Here is a 19,611-nt window from a genome sequence, read left to right on the forward strand (position 1 = left end):
GTGGAATTTCAGTGGTCAGCTCTGTCAACCAATCAGTGATTGAAGAGAAACCTCAAGCGATGTGTGTAGGTGCGAAAACCAGTTCACATGAAACCCCCATAAGCACCTCAGAGACTGCTGTAAAATAAAACATAATTTGTGGGGAGACGTTGGGAGTACTTCACTGGGTGAGTATTGGATTGACTCCATACATATCAAGAGCCTCAAGATCCTTAAAGAATTCTGACTGACTTAGAACAGCAGGCATGCAAGGAGGAGGGATGGATAGAGAGGGAGGTGTAGTATATATGGACTAAGCTTGAGATCTGAGAAGGAGGCGAGCCTCATGGCTGGCAAACAATTAACCAATGTGTAAATGTGTGTGTGTGTGTGTGTGTGTGTGTGTGTGTGTGTGTGTGTGTGTGTGTCTGCGCGTGTGTGTGCGCACGTGTGTCTGTGGTTGTTCAGAGCTGAGAATGGGGTATGTCTTTAGAAGCTTGTATGTTGACATTTTTTGCTGCACTGTTAGGAGCTACTATCACAAGCATTTCGCCGCACCCGCTATAACATCTGCTAAACTGTGTACGAAACCAATAAACTTTGATTTTAATTGAATTTGGATATATATGTTTGTATAGACCTTCCAAGCCTCCTCTGTAACCAGCTTGCCTAGTAGAACACTCTGTCAACCAATCAACATGGTGAATGGAACCCCAAGGTTCCTTCCTTCCAGTGCTGAGACATTCTCTGTCCCTGAATAATTTAATCTGTCTCACTCTCTGCTCCTCTTGTGTGCCGCAAGGTTGGGAGGCAGTGAAGGGGAAGGCTGAATGCATGGAGACAGGCTAGTTTTCTACGCCCGCAGCCAAGCGAGCGAGTGGCTTACGTAAGGGAGAGGGTATTAGAGAACATCCACCACATGACAACCCCTGTCGCTTTGTCATCATGTGCTTTCACTCTCTCTCTTTGTCAAATCCTCAAAATGTTATACAGCTGCACCATTGAGAGCATCTTGACTGGCTGCATCACCGCTTGGTATGGCTTTTTCTCTCTAACACACACACTCTCTCTCTTTCTCTCTCTCGCTATTTAATCAGTTGGCAGAAATGTAATAATAAATGTACACCCTCTGTCCATTTCAACACTCTCTAACTCTTTCACTCTTTCTCTCTCCCTCCCCCTCTCTCTCTCTCTCTCTCTCTCTCTCTCCATCAGCTGACTCTTCAGAAACAATAAGGATGTACACTCTCTCGTCATTCCAACACTCTCTCACTCTTTCACTCTTTCTCTCTCCCTCTCATTCTCTCTCCATCAGCTGACTGTTCAGGACAATAAGAACATAAGGGAGTTCTCATCGTCCTTTACGTACTATGGTCCCAGTCCTAACTTGATATCAGAGCATCGGGCATTGGGAGCAATGTGCAACCACAGCATTCTGAAACTACCTGCCTCTTTTACAGGTTTCCCTTCAGTTTTAGAACCTTTAGCTAATTCCTGTGAGACGCTTGGAACCTGAAAATTCAGCTGGTGCCTTGTGCATTATTGAAGAGAAAGTCAAACCTTACGGCCGTTTGATTTCCCTCAGGTGTAGAAGACTTATGTTCCTAATTATTTCACACAACACCAATAACATGTCCGTCTAATACGGAATAACAAATGTACTTCTGAAGTACTTAGCATTTTAATAAACAGCAAATGTGTTGTGCTGAAATCAATAATGGTTGTGTAACGGTAGACTTTGAAGTGTTGAAGTTGTTTTGGTTTCATTGCCATGGTTAAAGGGGAACAACAGTGCAGTACATTCAGTAAAATTCAATATAAAATCCAATGAGGATGCAAACATACTCAAACTGACAATGCTAAACGTGACACCTGATAGAGTACTAGATGAGAACAATGTGTCCATAGGTGAAAATGATCACAAAGTACACAGATAACTTCACACACACACACACACACACACACACACACACACACACACACACACACACACACACACACACACACACACACACACACGCACACACACACACACACACACACACAGGCCTTAGTGATGAATCTAATGAAACACCTTGATCCAGCCTTGTGTGAGCTCTCTGTCTCTGTGGTCACCTGGGACAGGTTTCACACTGTATTCCTTTACTCCGCAGCACCACAGATCAATAGAGCTGTTTGACTTCCTGGTTAATATTAAACACTCTGCATTGATTGGTGGACACACAGCATTCTAGAGGGATGACCACCCAATTACTGTCAGTCATAAAGCTAAATAGGAAGGCGGCTTACCAGGATCTTTATCATACACTGTCCTTAGTGTTCACTTTAAAGTCAAGTGTTTGTCATTATTAAACAGAACGTGGGTAAACCAATAATGTGTTTACTTATTCATTGTCACATTAAGTTGACCACATTCTTTATTCTGGTTCGAGGTAAATAAAACCATAGATTACTTAGTGAAATTCCACTAACGCAATAAATTATGGATGATAAATCAATTCAGATGTCATTGAGTCAATATTCAATATTGATGTAATGTGGCATGAGACAGCTAAGACAGAGAGGGTGACTGCATTTGCAGATGATGGGAGATTGTAGACCAGTGTGTGTATGAAACAGCAGGTCACACACCAGCAGTCACAGCACATCGCTGCCCCAGAAGTGGCTGACGTGAAGAGGCCAGCAGCAGTAAGCTAGTGGCCTCTAACCCCTTCAGAATGTCGTGTAGCATGTGACTGGCACTTGGAGCGCCCATACTACTAGAGAAGGAGAGCGATTGAGAGGCTGCCATAGGAAATAAAGGGTTTCTCTTTCTAATTAAATATCAACTTAGGGATGTTAATCACTGAGTACAAACATCTTAGAATCCCCAATGAAACCTATTACCCCCACCAACCCCACTACCCTACACTGGATGCACATAAAATGACATTTTAGTCTAAATAACAACAAAGTAAAGGAACACATTTCCTCCTGTCCTAATAAGGTAAGGGTTCACGAGACATAAACCCAAGTTAGACTGCTTAAAAAGATAGCAGAGGCTCTTACACAGAACATAATTTCAGGCATGAGTGATAAAAGCAAAGGTGAGTTTGTCAAGTCACCATGCACGCTCCCAGGCACTCAATGAGGAGATGAAATGGGATGGAAAGCTGCTTTCCATGCAACACTATGCAGGCCACTACTCTCACAGCCTGTGGTATGGTGGGGTGAGTCACTGCTGTCTGTACAGGCACAAACGAGAGGGAGCTTTTCCCATGGAGAGCAGTGTGCGCATCCCACCTGATCCCAGCTACAGTACAGTACTGTACCTTGTGCCAAGATACTGCTTTGCCCTTGCAAACATACTGTGACTCCATACCATTTGTAAAGAATAATAATGCTGATAGCTGTTTAATGAATTTGTGGCTACCTTGTTTCAAAGATATTGTTATGGCTTTAACTCAACAGTTATGATTCAGCTGGTATTCTCCTGATAAATCAACAGGTGTTCTCTTGTAACCTACTTTGAAGGCTACTTCAAAGAACCTACCTACCCAAATCAAATCAAATCAAATTGTATTTGTCACATGCTTCGGAAACAACAGGTGTAGACTAACAGTGAAATGCTTACTTACAGGCCCTTCCCAACAGTGCAGAGAGAAAGAAAATTGAGAAATACTAGAAAAGTAAAACAGGTAAAAATAAAAGTAATAATACACAATGTGTAATGATAACTTGGCTATATACACGGGGACCAGTACTGAGTCAATATGCAGGGGTACGAGGTCATTGAGGTAGATATGTACATATAGGTAGGAATAAAGTGACTAGGCAACAGAATAGATAATAAAACAGTAGCAGCATATGTGATGAAAAGGGTCAATGCAGATAGTTAAATAGTTAACCAAATAGCTACCCGGTCTAACTATTTAGCAGTCTTATGGCTTGGGCGTGGAAGCTGATCTGTCCTGTTGGTTCCAGACTCACCATGCGGTAGCAGAGAGAACAGTCTATGACTTGGGTAGCTGGTGTCTTTGGCAATTTTTAGGGGCTTTCTCTGACAACGCCTGGTATGGAGGTCCTGGATGGCAGGGAGCTCGGCCCCAGTGATGTACTGGGCCGTACACACTACCTTCTGTAGTGCCAAGCAGTTGCCATACCAAGCGGTGATGTAGCCAGTCAAAATCCTCACAATGATGTAGCTGTATAACTTTTTGAGGATCTGAGGGCCCATTCCAAAGTATGATATTGTAGTGACCTTAACCCAACATCTAGCGACCTCGTCAAGAGGTTCGACCCTCTTGGAGTAACGGTTAAAGCTGCAATATGTAACTTTTTGGGCGACTCGACAAATTCACATAGAAATGTGAGTTATAGATCTGTCATTCTCATTGAAAGTAGGTCTAAGAAGGAGTATATCTGTTCTATGTATGCTACTTCTATGCTTCCCGTTTAGTTTTTGCTTCTTTCCTTTCGGTTTTGAACACCGACTTGAAACAGCTGAAAATACAATATTTTGGGTTATGGAACATATATTTCACAGCGATTTAGATGGTACAATAATTCTCTACACTATACTTGTTTGTTTTGTTACATTAACTGAAATTAGGCAAACTATTATAATTTTTGCAACCAGGAAATGGAGGAGCAATTTCTGCATAGTGCACCTTTAAGGTGTTAGCTTGACAGTTCCTGGACCCAGCTTTGAGCCCCAGTTTGGGATACCCCAGAATGAGCTACAATATGTTAAGTAGAGGTGTATGTTTCCTAGAATCCCTTGGAAACCAGTAGGCCTAAGTAAGGTCATGAGGTCAAAGGTCAATAGGTAGCCTAATTATGTAGACTAATGTGTATACCATTGTACCAATATATTTTCAAAGTTTATATGAATAACATTCAGGCCTAACTCCGTGTCATAATAAGTGTACTTTGGACAATATGGTTACATTATGGCTATGGCAGACATGTACACGTTTTTGTGCTTGTGGCAGACATGTAAATGTTTTAGTAGTTTGTTAGGGCTTTTCTTGAGGATTTAACACCAAGGCATTACAAGGCATGTGCCCCTAATCCTGTGTGGGAGTACAAGTGTAAAGAGATGGATGAGGTGACCCCTGATTTACACTGGATGACATCTCCAGATTAATAAAGGGGGGCTAACATGTGGGCCATGAGAGAGCTCTTCCTCCCTCATCCTTGTTTTTAACCGGTAAGGAGTTTAAAGTAGACCAAACTGATGTGAAACAGTCAAGGAGTTCAAACTTCAAAGGTTTCATGTACAAATAGAAAGGTTTGAGGATTTATTAATAGAACCTACCTTTTAGTTTCGCAGGTCATTAGACTCATGCACTGTTCAGGCTTGTTTTGAGGGGGATTATAACCACTGTGGACGGCTGTAATCCGGTTTACAGGGCAGAAATACGTGTGTGCATATATGTGGGTGGAGCATTAGGACCCTGTAATAGGTGCATTCAGGATTTCCCTTCTCCAGTGCGCTCCAGTCAAGACTGGCAGGACGCATGCATTCCCTTTACTATCAGCAGAACCTGATCGCAGGAACAAAATAAGGTGAATAATTATTGTTACGCTACCTGCTTAAAGGCGCAGAAGGCTGTGTGAACAGCTTTCTCAACTCACAGGCCAGGTAAAAGTAACTGTTTCTGAGAGGGTATTCTTGAATAATAAATGGGGGTCAAAAGTACTGTGGCAGTAGATTAGACATATGCGGGGTCTTGGCGTATGCTAATATATATTATTATTATTATTATTAGTGAAAGTAAAGCGGACAATCTAGAGATCGGATTTGATCAACTCCTGGGATCAAGATAGCATGCATGTTATTAAAGATAGGAAGCCAACAACAACATCTGAGTATTTGATCCTAATACGGGAATGGGATGCGCAAGAGCTGCGCAAGAGGAACATTATGCCTTAGTTTAAAAGAAGAACGAAAATGATCCAACCTGGAGTCACGTTCAAACAACCGAAAGTTTTCTGTGTTTCGAAAACCACTATGTGTTATGTGTCACCTGTTTTTTTTATCATCCGGTGGGACTAACGGTTTTCGGCTGGATCCTTATCATCATGTCAAAAGTAATCCAGAAGAAAAACCACTGGATCACCAAAGTTACCGAGTGCGCGGTGAGTCGGGATGCTCGCGGGGAGCTGAATGTGGAGCTGCGTGGCGGCGCGGAGAACGGAGAGTTTCCATACCTCGGGGAAGTTAGAGAGGATGTATTGGTTTATAAAAACGGACAACTGTCTAAGGGGGAGTTACTGCTGGAAGTTGAGGGTCTGTCGGTGTCTGGATTGCCCCTCTATGACGTCTTGATTGTGATGAATCGTTGCAACGGTCCTGTCAGGTTGAAAACTGTCCGACAAGGTAATTGTTCTACTTGAAAGTAATTATATAACACATAGACAAGCACACCTATGGTTCAGCTATTCGACTTATTATGGATTTAATATTATGTGCACAAAACGTTTGTTAATCTATTCAATGATGGGATGGGGACCTTGTTCTGAAAAGCCTCTCTCTTGCACACACACACACACACACACACACACACACACACACACACACACACACACACACACACACACACACACACACACACACACACACACACACACACTATATAGTCAAAGGAGAGAAAGAGCCCAGAGGAGAATGCTTTTATTACTGACAAGTGATCTGAGTCTGATTAAACCATGGGGAAAACAGAAACAGACCAGTCAGCCATGTAAAGTAGGCCAGCAGAATGTGACACTCTCTGGTCACCTTGTTTTCAGGAGCACAGGATCACTGCTTGACATGAAGCTGCTGTGGCAGTCATCCAGCTTTTGTTTGTCTGTGGCTGGCCCGGCAAGGAGAGCTAAAGCTACCAAGGGTCAGAGATTAGGCCTCTCACATTGGCTGGAGAAGCTAGTGTAGCCCAGTCACTACACACAACCACTCTCCACATTTTCCAAGTTATGCACCCTCTAACTCCTCAGAGTTTAAAAAGTCCAAATTTTTCCAGCTTTCCTTAACCAGAATTGACATCTTACATCTTACAGTTCGCTCTTTTATTCTCATGCCAATTTAACTCCATCTCACTTACAGTCAGTGGAAGAGAGCAGTGTTGTGTAAGAGAATAGTGTGTTGTTGTGCTCCCATAGCAAAGTGTGGCTAATGCAGAAAGATGTAGTGCTAATTTGGAAAGACACCACTCACAGGCGGGCCGTCTGACTGGGTTATTTCTGGAAGCTCTCTGGGACTTAGATGAGCTTCACCCATTGCCCATGATTTGCTGCACATCTGTCTGAGAGAGAGAGAGAGAGAGAGAGAGTGAGAGAGAGAGAGAGAGAGAGAGAGAGAGAGAAGGAGAGGGGGAGGGAGAGGGAGAGGGAGAGAGAGGGAGTGAGAAGAGAGAGAGAGTGAGAGAGAGAGACGGAGAGAGTAGAGAGGGAGAGAGAGTGAGAAGAGAGGGAGCGAGAGAGAGAGAGAGAGAGAGAGACATAGGGAGAGAATAGAGAAGGAGAGAGTAAAAGGGTAATTTGCATTGTACTTCTGCTTTTTGACATTTCACTTTTCATTGCATGCCTTCATGTTGTGTGTTGTTGTTGTCATTCATGTCAGGATGTGTTGGGTAGTTTGGGAGCAGCACGCATGGCTCTGGGGAGCACTATGTTGAGTCAACACCAAAAGTCCAGATTCACCCTGTCAGTGGAAGTACTGTAGTATGCCGTTTGAGACGTATGTGGTATGTTTTACCACACACACAAGACTACCACCATTCTGTCTGTCATTACTTTGGTCATGCTGGTTTACACACACACACACACACACACACACACACACACACACACACATACACACACACACACAGTTGTTCGACCCTTTTCTAAGAGCGCTTCTCTTGGAAAATCATGAACTGTGTCATATAACAAGTTAGTTTCACTGTTTACCACCTCTCTGATGTAGTGTATGAGTAGTGTATCCATGGTAAAGGCTGTGCCCTGTCATAAAGGCTTGGCCCCTTTCATGCTAGGGAAGGGCCCAGCTTGTCCTTGTCCTGTGTTTGCAGAGCATGGGTTGGGATAGCTTATTTATTTTACATAACAACTGAGACTATATTGCCAGAAAGAGCCAATTAGTTAATGTTTAAAATAACTTTGTAGTCAAATAAACCAGCATGTTAATTGATGCTCAACATTGCTGCATAATGTTTGTTTACATGTCAAACCTAGAGACCCCAGACAGAGTAAACAAAACGCTAAGCTGTAATGTGAAGGAGATCTCAGAGCCTCCGTGCCTTTGCCAGCGGCTTCACGCATGAGTCAGCAAATTCCCCTTGACTCTAATGAGAAGGGAGCATATTCAGTCTCTACACCTGGGCAACCAATAAGACCTCCATTGTGCTTTAACCTGTTGGGTTCCCATGCAGAACCAGGCCCAACATGGTCCATAGGAGTAGGGCACGCCATGCACTCTCATACTCAGACCAGGTGACAAACAGTGGGGGAAGGGATCGGATCTCTCCCTTCCCAGGTGGCTATGGATCCTGTTACTGCACCCAGATCACCTGAGAAGGTAGAATCTCTATCAGTGTCCTTGTGTGGAGTACTGAAGGCCCTTTGGTACCTACAGCTACAGGTAGGCTTAGGTTCACAGAGGAATGCAGTGGCAAGTCCCCTGTCCCCATATTTCAAGTCTTTCTTTTCATTTGGAATAGTGGTTTCCTGTGGATAAGGTGAAGGATTGTAGGGAGATTCCTGTGGTATGACTCAATTACTGTGTGTGTGTGTGGGCCTGTCCCTTGAGTTTGTAATGTATCTGCTAGCTCAGGAATTATGCTTGGCCCAATTCAAATAATAGTACAATAGGGCATGAATTAAAGGCTGTGGAGAAAGTACTGTGCTCAGTCATGTACAGTGGGGAGAACAGGTATTTGATACACTGCCGATTTTGCAGGTTTTCCTACTTACAAAGCATTTAGAGGTCTGTAATTTTTATCATAGGTACACTTCAACTGTGAGAGACGGAAATCCAGAAAATCACATTGTATGATTTTTAAGTAATTAATTTGCATTTTATTGCATGACATAAGTATTTGATCACCTACCAACCAGTAAGAATTCCGGCTCTCACAGACCTGTTAGTTTTCTTTAAGAAGCCCTCCTGTTCTCCACTCATTACCTGTATTAACTGCACCTGTTTGAACTCGTTACCTGTATAAAAGACACCTGTCCACACACTCAACCAAACAGACTCCAACCTCTCCACAATGGCCAAGACCAGAGAGCTGTGTAAGGACATCAGGGATAAAATTGTAGACCTGCACAAGGCTGGGATGGGCTACAGGACAATAGGCAAGCAGCTTGGTGAGAAGGCAACAACTGTTGGTGCAATTATTAGAAAATGGAAGAAGTTCAAGATGACGGTCAATCACCCTCAGTCTGGGGCTCCATGCAAGATCCCACCTCGTGGGGCATCAATGATCATGAGGAAGGTGAGGGATCAGCCCAGAACTACACGGCAGGACCTGGTCAATGACCTGAAGAGAGCTGGGACCACAGTCTCAAAGAAAACCATTAGTAACACATTACGCCGTCATGGATTAAAATCCTGCAGCGCACGCAAGGTCCCCCTGCTCAAGCCAGCGCATTTCTAGGCCCGTCTGAAGTTTGCCAATGACCATCTGGATGATCCAGAGGAGGAATGGGAGAAGGTCATGTGGTCTGATGAGACAAAAATAGAGCTTTTTGGTCTAAACTCCACTCGCCGTGTTTGGAGGAAGAAGAAGGATGAGTACAATCCCAAGAACACCATCCCAACCGTGAAGCATGGAGGTGGAAACATCATTCTTTGGGGATGCTTTTCTGCAAAGGGGACAGGACGACTGCACCGTATTGAGGGGAGGATGGATGGGGCCATGTATCGCGAGGTCTTGGCCAACAACCTCCTTCCCTTAGTAAGAGCATTGAAGATGGGTCGTGGCTGGGTCTTCCAGCATGACAACGACCCGAAACACACAGCCAGGGCAACTAAGGAGTGGCTCCGTAAGAAGCATCTCAAGGTCCTGGAGTGGCCTAGCCAGTCTCCAGACCTGAACCCAATAGAAAATCTTTGGAGGGAGCTGAAAGTCCGTATTGCCCAGCGACAGCCCAGAAACCTGACGGATCTGGAGAAGGTCTGTATGGAGGAGTGGGCCAAAATCCCTGCTGCAGTGTGTGCAAACCTGGTCAAGACCTACAGAAAACGTATGATCTCTGTAATTGCAAACAAAGGTTTCTGTACCAAATATTAAGTTCTGCTTTTCTGATGTATCAAATACTTATGTCATGCAATAAAATGCAAATTAATTACTTAAAAATCATACAATGTGATTTTCTGGATTTTTGTTTTAGATTCCGTCTCTCACAGTTGAAGTGTACCTATGATAAAAATTACAGACCTCTACATGCTTTGTAAGTAGGAAAACCTGCAAAATCGGCAGTGTATCAAATACTTGTTCTCCCCACTGTATATGTATCCATTAGTATTAATCCCTATCCCCATTGTGGGAAATTATTGCCACATTCATACTCTTGGCTAGGTCATTAATGTTCTCTGCAAACAAACATATGCAACAAAAATGCCTATTACACAGAAACAAGCGAGTGAGAAACCATAGCTGGTGTACCCAGTGCACTCATTACATAGACTCATTCACACTAACTAAGCTAAGGATTAGCGATTAATACCAGTTTGGTGAAACTGACTGTGCATACTGCAGCAACTTTCAATTTTCTGAGTTCAACTTCTGTGACCTTATGCAACATAGACAAAGTTGCACACTATGTAAGGTTCTGTATTTATTTTCTCAGTTCACCTTGTGTTCTTGAACGTAGCCCTGTTTCTTTGTGTTCTTGAACGTAGCCCTGTCTTTCATTTTTGTTCATTGATTTCACCTGTGTTAGTTACTCACCTGGTCTCATCAGCTCCTTATTTAGTTCAGTTCTTTCTGTTTGTGCCTTGTGAGGTATTGTTCGTTTTGACTATACTATGCCTTTTCCTAGCTCGTTTGTGAGAACCAGTTACAGCCTTCAGTCCTAGTTTTGATTCTCCTGCCTGTTTGCCTACCTGTGTATGACTATTGCCTGCCTGTGACCACGATTCCTGCCTTCTGCGAAGGCGTAATAAACACCTGCCGCGCCCTGCGCGTGTATCTACACCTTTTTCTCCCTGAGTATTCATTACACGCTACTCTTCATTGCAGTGTGATTAATTTCACGTCGTCATTTCAGTTATAATACCTTCATCTCAATATAACTGAAACTGTGGCTGTAGAAACTCAAAAGAAAGTCAGTGGTGTTTCTGACATTTCACAGTATTCCTGTAGCCTACCTCTAATGTACATAGACAGTGATTCACTGTGTTGTTCAGTAATCCAAACTGACCAGCAGATATGAGGACTTTGACCTGCCTGCACAGCTCTTATCTACCATCTGTTAGTCATAGTCAACTCCCAGGTGAGAGGCTTTCATCAGTGTTGTCTTTTCACTTGTAGCCTAACACAGTGGTTCCCAAACAGTGGCTCCCCCCCACCATTTTTTTGTTGTTGTAAGGAACTCATTCCAGCTTTCAACTTACTCTTGAACGTTGTAATAGTAAGAATGCACAAGGTGCAATTTCGAAATTGGGTAGTGCATCAAATCAAATCAGATAAAAATGTATTTGCCACATGCGCCGAATACAACAGGTGTAGACATTCCTGTGAAATGCTTACTTACAGCCCTTAACCAACAATGCATTTATTTTTTAATAAAAAATGTAAAATAAAACAACAAAAACGTGTTGAGAAAAAAAGAGCAGAAGTAAAATAAAATAACAGTAGGGAGGCTATATACAGGGGAATACCGGTGCAGAGTCAATGTGCAGGGGCACCGGCTAGTTGAGGTAGTTGAGGTAATATGTACATGTGGGTAGAGTTAAAGTGACTATGCATAAATAATTAACAGAGTAGCAGCAGCGTAAAAAGATGGGGTGGGGGTGGAGAGGGCAGTGCAAGTAGTCCGGGTAGCCATGATTAGCTGTTCAGGAGTCTTATGGCTTGGGGGTAGAAGCTGTTGAGAAGCCTTTTGGACCAAGACTTGGCGCTCCGGTACCGCTTGCCGTGCGGTAGCAGAGAGAACAGTCTATGACTAGGGTGGCTGGAGTCTTTGACAATTTTGACACCGCCTGGTATAGAGGTCCTGGATGGCAGGAAGCTTGGCCCCAGTGATGTACTGGGCCGTACGCATTACCCTCTGTAGTGCTTGGCGGTCGGAGGCCGAGGAGTTGCCATACCAGGCGGTGATGCAACCAGTCAGGATGCTCTCGATGGTGCAGCTGTATAACTTTTTGAGGATCTGAGGACCCATGCCAAATGTTTTCAGTCTCCTGAGGGGGAATAGGTCTTGTCGTGCCCTCTTCACAACTGTCTTGGTGTGTTTGGACCATGATAGTTCATTGGTGATGTGGACACCAAGGAACTTGAAGCTCTCAACCTGTTCCACTACAGCCCCGTCGATGAGAATGGGGGTGTGCTATGTCCTCTTGTTTTTTCCTGTAGTCCACAATCATCTCCTTTGTCTTGGTCACGTTGAGGGAGAGGTTGTTATCCTGGCACCACACAGCCAGGTCTCTTTCCTCCTCCCTGTAGGCTGTCTCATCGTTGTCGGTGATCAGGCCTACCACTGTTGTGTCGTCTGCAAATTTAATGATGGTGTTGGAGTCGTGCCTGGCCATGCAGTCATGGGTGAACAGTGAGTACAGGAGGGGACTGTGCATGCACCCCTGAGGGCCCCCCGTGTTGAGGATCAGCGTGGCAGATGTGTTGTTATCTACCCTTACCACCAGGGGGCGGCCCGTCAGGAAGTCCAGGATCCAGTTGCAGAGGGAGGTGTTTAGTCCCAGGATCCTTAGCTTAGTGATGAGCTTAGAGGGCACTATGGTGTTGAACGCTGAGCTGTAGTCAATGAATAGCATTCTCACGTAGGTGTTCCTCTTGTCCAGGTGGGAAAGGGCAGTGTGGAGTGCAATAGAGATTGCATCATCTGTGGATCTGTTGGGGCGATATGCAAATTGGAGTGGGTCTAGGGTTTCTGGGATAATGGTGTTGAGGTGAGCCATGACCAGCCTTTCAAAGCACTTCATGGCTACAGACGTCAGTACTACGGGTCGGTAGTCATTTAGGCAGGTTATCTTAGTGTCCTTGGGCACTGGGACTATGGTGGTCTGCTTGAAACATGTTGGTGTTACAGACTCAGTCAGGGACATGTTGAAAATGTCAGTGAAGACACTTGCCAGTTGGTCAGCACATGCTCGGAGTACACGTCCTGGTAATCCATCTGGCCCTGCGGCCTTGTGAATGTTGACCTGCTTAAAAGTCTTACTCACATCGGCTACGGAGATCGTGATCACATAGTCATCCGGAACAGCTGGTGCTCTCATGCATGCTTCAGTGTTGCTTGCCTCGAAGCGAGCATAGAAGTGGTTTAGCTCGTCTGGTAGGCTTGTGTCACTGGGCAGCTCGCGGCTGTGCTTCCCTTTGTAGCCTGTAATAGTTTTCAAGCCCTGCCACATCCGACCAGCGTCAGAGCTGGTGTAGTACGATTCAATATTAGTCCTGTATTGACTCTTTGCCTTTTTGATGGTTCGTCGGAGGGCATAGCGGGATTTCCCGGTTAGAGTCCCGCTCCTTGAAAGCGGCAGCTCTACCCTTTAGCTCAGTGCGGATGTTGCCTGTAATCCATGGCTTCTGGTTGGGGTATGTACATACAGTCACTGTGGGGACGACGTCATCGATGCACTTATTGATGAAGCCAGTGACTGATGTGGCGTACTCCTTAATGCTATCTGAAGAATCCCGGAACATGTTCCAGTCTGTGCTAGCAAAACAGTCCTGTAACTTAGCATCTGCGTCATCTGACCACTTTTTTATGAACCGAGTCACTGGTGCTTCCTGCTTTAGTTTTTGCTTATAAGCAGGAATCAGTAGGATAGAGTTATGGTCAGATTTGACAAATGGAAGGCGAGGGAGAGCTTTGTATGCGTCTCTGTGTGTGGAGTAAAGGTGGTCTAGAGTTTTTTTTCCCTCTGGTTGCACATTTAACATGCTGGTAGAAATTAGGTAGAACGGATTAAAGTTTCCCTGCATAGGAGCGCTGCCTCTGGATGAGCATTTTCCTGTTTAGTTATGGCCTTATACAGCTCATTGAGTGCAATCTTAATTCCAGCATTGGTTTGTGGTGGTAAATAGACAGCTATGAAAAATATAGATGAAAACTCTCTTGGTAAATAGTGTGGTCTACAGCTTATCATAAGATACTCTACCTCAGGCGAGCAAAACCTCGAGACTTCCTTAGTATTTGGTTTTGTGCATCAGCTGTTGTTTACAAATATACACAGACCGCCGCCCCTTGTCTTACCAGAGTCAGCCGTTTTATCCTGCCGACGTAGCGTATATCCCATCAGCTGCATGTTGTCCATGTCGTCGTTCAGCCACGTCTCGGTGAAACATAAGATATTACAGTTTTTAATGTCCCATTGGTAGGATAACCGTAATATTAGGTCATCTAATTTATTTTCAAATGATTGAACATTGGCTAATAGGACTGATGGAAGAGGCAGTTTACTCGCTCGCCGTCGGATCCTTACAAGGCACCCCGACCTACGTCCACAATATCTCCGTCTCTTTCTCCTGCGAATGACAGGGATTTGGGCCTTGTCGGGTGTCTGTAGGATATCCTTCACGTCCGACTCGTTGAAGAAAAAATCTTCGTCCAATACGAGGTGAGTAATCGCTGTCCTGATATTCAGAAGCTCTTTTTGGTTATAAAAGACGATGGCAGAAACATTATGTACAGAATAAATTACAAATAACGCGAAAAAACACTCATAATAGTACAATTGGTTAGAGGGCTGTAAAATGGCAGCCATCTTCTCCGGCGCCATTTTCCTCTTGTCATGTCAGTCATTGCATACCTTAGAGAGCTATTTATAACTTGTCAGAAATGTCCAGATCAACTAGCCCATGTCAGCTAACGTTTTTTAGCCCATAGATTTTGTTGTAATGTTTGAGTCACTCAAATATCACATGAATAGACATTAGACATATAGAATTGCAAGAAAATGAGCTTTAAAACTGCAAAATGTTCTCTGCACCCCATGACAAAATGTGTAGAATTGGAGGAAATAAGCTTTAAACCTGCCAACATTTTCTCACCGCCAACAAGGGGGGTGTGAACAGTTTGTGTCATGAACAGTGCTTGTGCACATAGAAATAGATGTGGAGTGTGCACGCGCACAGGGTGGTGGAGATGTTCCCCAATGCTGGAAAGGGGGCCTGAGTGAAAAAGTTTGGGAACCCCTGGCCTAACAGATGTCTGTATTTTTACATAGCAAAACTAGGGTGCATTGCTGTTTGTGTCAAGTTGCCACGCATGATTGATGATTGAAATACTCAGCTTGTTAGTAATGTTACTACCTGTTACTAAGGACAGTCAATTGGTCCTTGGACTCCTGGCGAAGACCTTGATGATGTTGTAACATTATCTCTATCTTTGATCTCAAATGAGTTAGCACTTTATGAACATAAACAGCCAAAAACAGATTACCTTGTTTTTCAACTCATTCCAGGAATCCCATCTACCCCACCCACCACCAGTGGTGTAAAGTACTTTAGGAAAAAAACTTTAAAGTACTACTTAAGTAGTTTTTTGTGGTATGTGTACTTTACTATTTATATTTTGGACAACGTTTACTTTTACTTCACTACATTCCTAAAGAAAATAATGTACTTTCTACTACATACATTTTCCCTGACACCCAAAAGTACAGTTGAAGTCGAAAGTTTACATACACCTTAGCCAAATACTTTTAAACTCAGTTTTTCACAATTCCTGACATTTAATCCTAGTAAAAATTCCCTGTCTTAGGTCAGTTAGGATCACCACTTTATTTTAAGAATGTGAAATGTCAAAATAATAGTAGAGAGAATTATTTATTTCAGCTTTTATTTCTTTCATCACATTCCCAGTGGGTCAGAAGTTTACATACCATTGCCTTTAAATTGTTTAACTTGGGTCAAACGTTTCGGGTAGCCTTCCACAAGCTTCCCACAATAAGTTGGGTGAATTTTGGCCCATTCCTCCTGACAGAGCTGGTGTAACTGAGTCAGGTTTGTAGGCCTCCTTGCTCGCACAAACTTTTTCAGTTCTGCCCACAGATTTTCTATAGGATTGAGGTCAGGGCTTTGTGATGGCCACTCCAATACCTTGACTTTGTTGTCCTTAAGCCATTTTGCCACAACTTTGGAAGTATGCTTGGGGTCATTGTCCATTTGGAAGACCCATTTGCGACCAAGCTTTACATTTACATTTACATTTACGTCATTTAGCAGACGCTCTTATCCAGAGCGACTTACAGTTAGTGCATACATTTTAATTTTTTCATACTGGCCCCCCGTGGGAATCGAACCCACAACCCTGGCGTTGCAAACACCATGCTCTACCAACTGAGCTACCTCCCTGCCGGCCATTCCCTCCCCTACCCTGGACGACGCTGGGCCAATTGTGCGCCGCCCCATTGGTCTCCCGGTTGCGGCCGGCTACGACAGAGCCTGGATTCGAACCAGGATCTCTAGTGGCACAGCTAGCACTGCGATGCAGTGCCTTAGACCACTGCGCCACTCTTCCTTTAACTCTTCCTTTAACTTCCTGACTGATGTCTTGAGATGTTGCTTCAATATATCCACATAATCTTCCTTCCTCATGATGCCATCTATTTTGTGAAGTGCACCAGTCCTTCCTGCAGCAAAGCACCCCCACAGCATGATGCTGCCACCCCCGAGCTTCACGGTTGGGATGGTGTTCTTCGGCTTGCAAGCAACCCTCTTTTTCCTCCAAACATAACGATGGTCGTTATGGCTAAACAGTTATATTTTTGTTTCATCAGACCAGAGGACATTTCTCCAAAAAGTACGATCTTTGTCCCCATGTGCAGTTGCAAACCATAGTCTGGCTTTTTCATGGCGGTTTTGGAGCAGTGACTTCTTCCTTGCTGAGCGTCCTTTCAGGTTATGTCAATATAGGACTTGTTTTACTGTGGATATAGCTACTTTTGTACCTGTTTCCTCCAGCATCTTCACAAGGTCCTTTGCTGTTGTTCTGGGATTGATTTGCACTTTTCGCACCAAAGTACGTTCATCTCTAGGACACAGAACACATCTCCTTCCTGAGCGGTATGATGGCTGCGTGGTCCCATGGTGTTTATACTTGCGTACTATTGTTTGTACAGATGGACGTGGTACCTTCAGGTGTTTGGAAATTGCTCCCAAGGATGAACCAGACTTTTTTCTGAGGTCTTGGCTGATTTCTTTTGATTTTCCCATGATGTCAAGCAAAAAGGCACTGAGTTTGAAGGTAGGCCTTGAAATACATCTACAGGTACACCTCCAATTGACTCAAATTATGTCAATTAGCCTATCAGAAGCTTCTAAAGCCATGACATCATTTTCTGGAATTTTCCAAGCTGTTTAAAGGCACAGTTAAATTAGTTTATGTAAACTTCTGACCCACTGGAATTGTGATACAGTGAATTATAAGTGAAATAATCTGTCTGTAAACAATTGTTGGGAAAATTACTTGTGTCATGCACAAAGTAGATGTCCTAACCGACTTGCCAAAACTGTAGTTTGTTAACAAGAAATTTGTGGAGTGGTTGAAAAAACGAGTTTTAATGACTCCAACCTAGGTGTATTTAAACTTCCAACTTCAACTGTACTTGTTACATTTTGAATGCGTAGCAGGACCGGAAAATGGTCCAATTCATGATCTTGTCAAGAGATCTGGCAGACTCACTAAACACACATGCTCCATTTGTAAATGATGTCTGAGTGTTGGAGTGTGCCCCTGGCTATGCATACAAATAGTGTCATCTGGTTTGTTTTATTTAAGTAATTTGCAATTATTTAAACTTTTACTTTTACTTTTGATACTTAAGCATATTTTAGCAATTACATTTACTTTTGATACTTTATTTAATTTTTTACTTTATTTTATTTAGCAAATATTTTCTTAACTCTATTTCTTGAACTGCATTGTTGGTTAAGGGCTTGTAAGTAAGCAACACCTGTTGTATTCGGCCCATTTACTTTATTTTAGTTGAAGTATATTTGAAACCAAATACTTTTAGACTTTTACTCAAGTAGTATTTTACTGGGTGACTTTCACTTTTACTTGAGTCATTTTCTATTAAGGTATCTTTACTTTTACTCAAGTATGACAATTGGATACTTTTTCCACCACTGCCCACCACTAACTGAACTGACAGGGCCTCCCTCCTTCCCTCCTCACCCTGGGGTTGACAGTGACCTATACTCTTGGTGGTTGGTTCCTCTTTCATCAGCCAGGTGTCCCTCCTCTATCTCCCAGGCTGGCTGGCTGTCAGTGGGGCCTGGTCACCCGGAGCTCCAGCCCCAGCAGCCACAGCTGCCCCAGCAGCCACAGCAGCCACAGCAGCCACAGCAGCTCCACCCCCATCCCAAGCAACCCCAGCCTGAGCCCTGCTCCACAGATGGCCAGGGGGATCAGGACCTCCTGCAGGGAGGGAGGAATGCCAGACATTCCTGGGGAGTGGGACTGGGAGGCTCCTGGTACGCTCTACTGAATCATCTAATCAGCCCGCTCGCCTGCCTGCCTGGCCCGGTTTTCCAAAAACTGCCACTTCATTCATGCTGTTCCAACTCTTAGACATGCGCAGGCATGCACAAACACATGCACGTGCTCGCGGACTCATGCACAACACAGCCCAGACTTGGAAGCCTTGTTGGAAATGCCATTCTACTCACACGATGCGTTTGCTCCGGTCACTGGGCTCTCGCAGATTTGCATTGTGACTCTGAAGTTTTATATCACAAGATAAAAAGCAATAGCACCACTTCTAGAATCACCTTGCCTCTAGACGCAGCTGCCAAAGTTTTGTACATAATTCAGCAATTACAGTTATTGAAAAACAAGACAGCTTTGTACTAGTAGGAACTTTAAAACCTCATATACAGTGAGCTACAAAAGTACTGGGACATTGTTTGAGCTCTGCACTCCAGCACTTTGGATTTGAAATGATACAATTTGAGGGTATGTACATCCATATCGGGTGTACCGTTTTTAAATGACAGCACTTTTTGTACATAGTCACCCCATTTTACAACAAACAGCAAATGCGGGATCAAATACTAAACTTTGGACTACTTTAATACACATATAAGTTCATTCTTCCCAATATTTCTGGTCCCCTAAAATGGGGGTGGGGGGCTACTATGTACAAAAAGTAATGTAAATACCCTCAAATTAAAGCTGACAGTATGCACTTTAACCTCATTTTCATTGTATCATTTCAAATCCAAAGTGCTGGAGTACAGAGCCAAAACAACAAACTTGTCACTGTCCCAATACTTTTGTAGCTCACTGTAATTTCATACTGTACACTTATTCATTAATAGACATGCAAATCTCCCCAGCCAGAGATGTCTGCTATGATGTACTGGTCTGGGAATGCATGTGAAGCCCTACTCATATTTGCTTAACTATGAAGACTTTGTCAGTTTTGATTAAGTACAACCTACGTGTATGTCCCCTGAGAGG

The 19,611-nt window shown here is 43.7% G+C and overlaps 1 protein-coding gene across 1 annotated transcript in view; it reads left to right on the forward strand.

Annotated features, from left to right (window-relative positions):
* Window positions 1-5,480: 5,480 nt before the first annotated feature.
* LOC311150285 (membrane-associated guanylate kinase, WW and PDZ domain-containing protein 1-like) overlaps window positions 5,481-19,611 on the forward strand; it is a 176,801-nt gene continuing 162,670 nt past the window's right edge. The window contains exon 1 of the mRNA XM_084187670.1: window positions 5,481-6,343. Within this exon, the coding sequence (XP_084043796.1) occupies window positions 6,046-6,343 (298 nt within the window). The 5' untranslated portion in view covers window positions 5,481-6,045. The remainder of the gene's footprint in view (window positions 6,344-19,611) is intronic.

This window comes from Coregonus lavaretus (genome assembly GCF_964263955.1).
Source record: "Coregonus lavaretus genome assembly, chromosome: 22".
Taxonomy (NCBI): Eukaryota; Metazoa; Chordata; class Actinopteri; order Salmoniformes; family Salmonidae; genus Coregonus; species Coregonus lavaretus.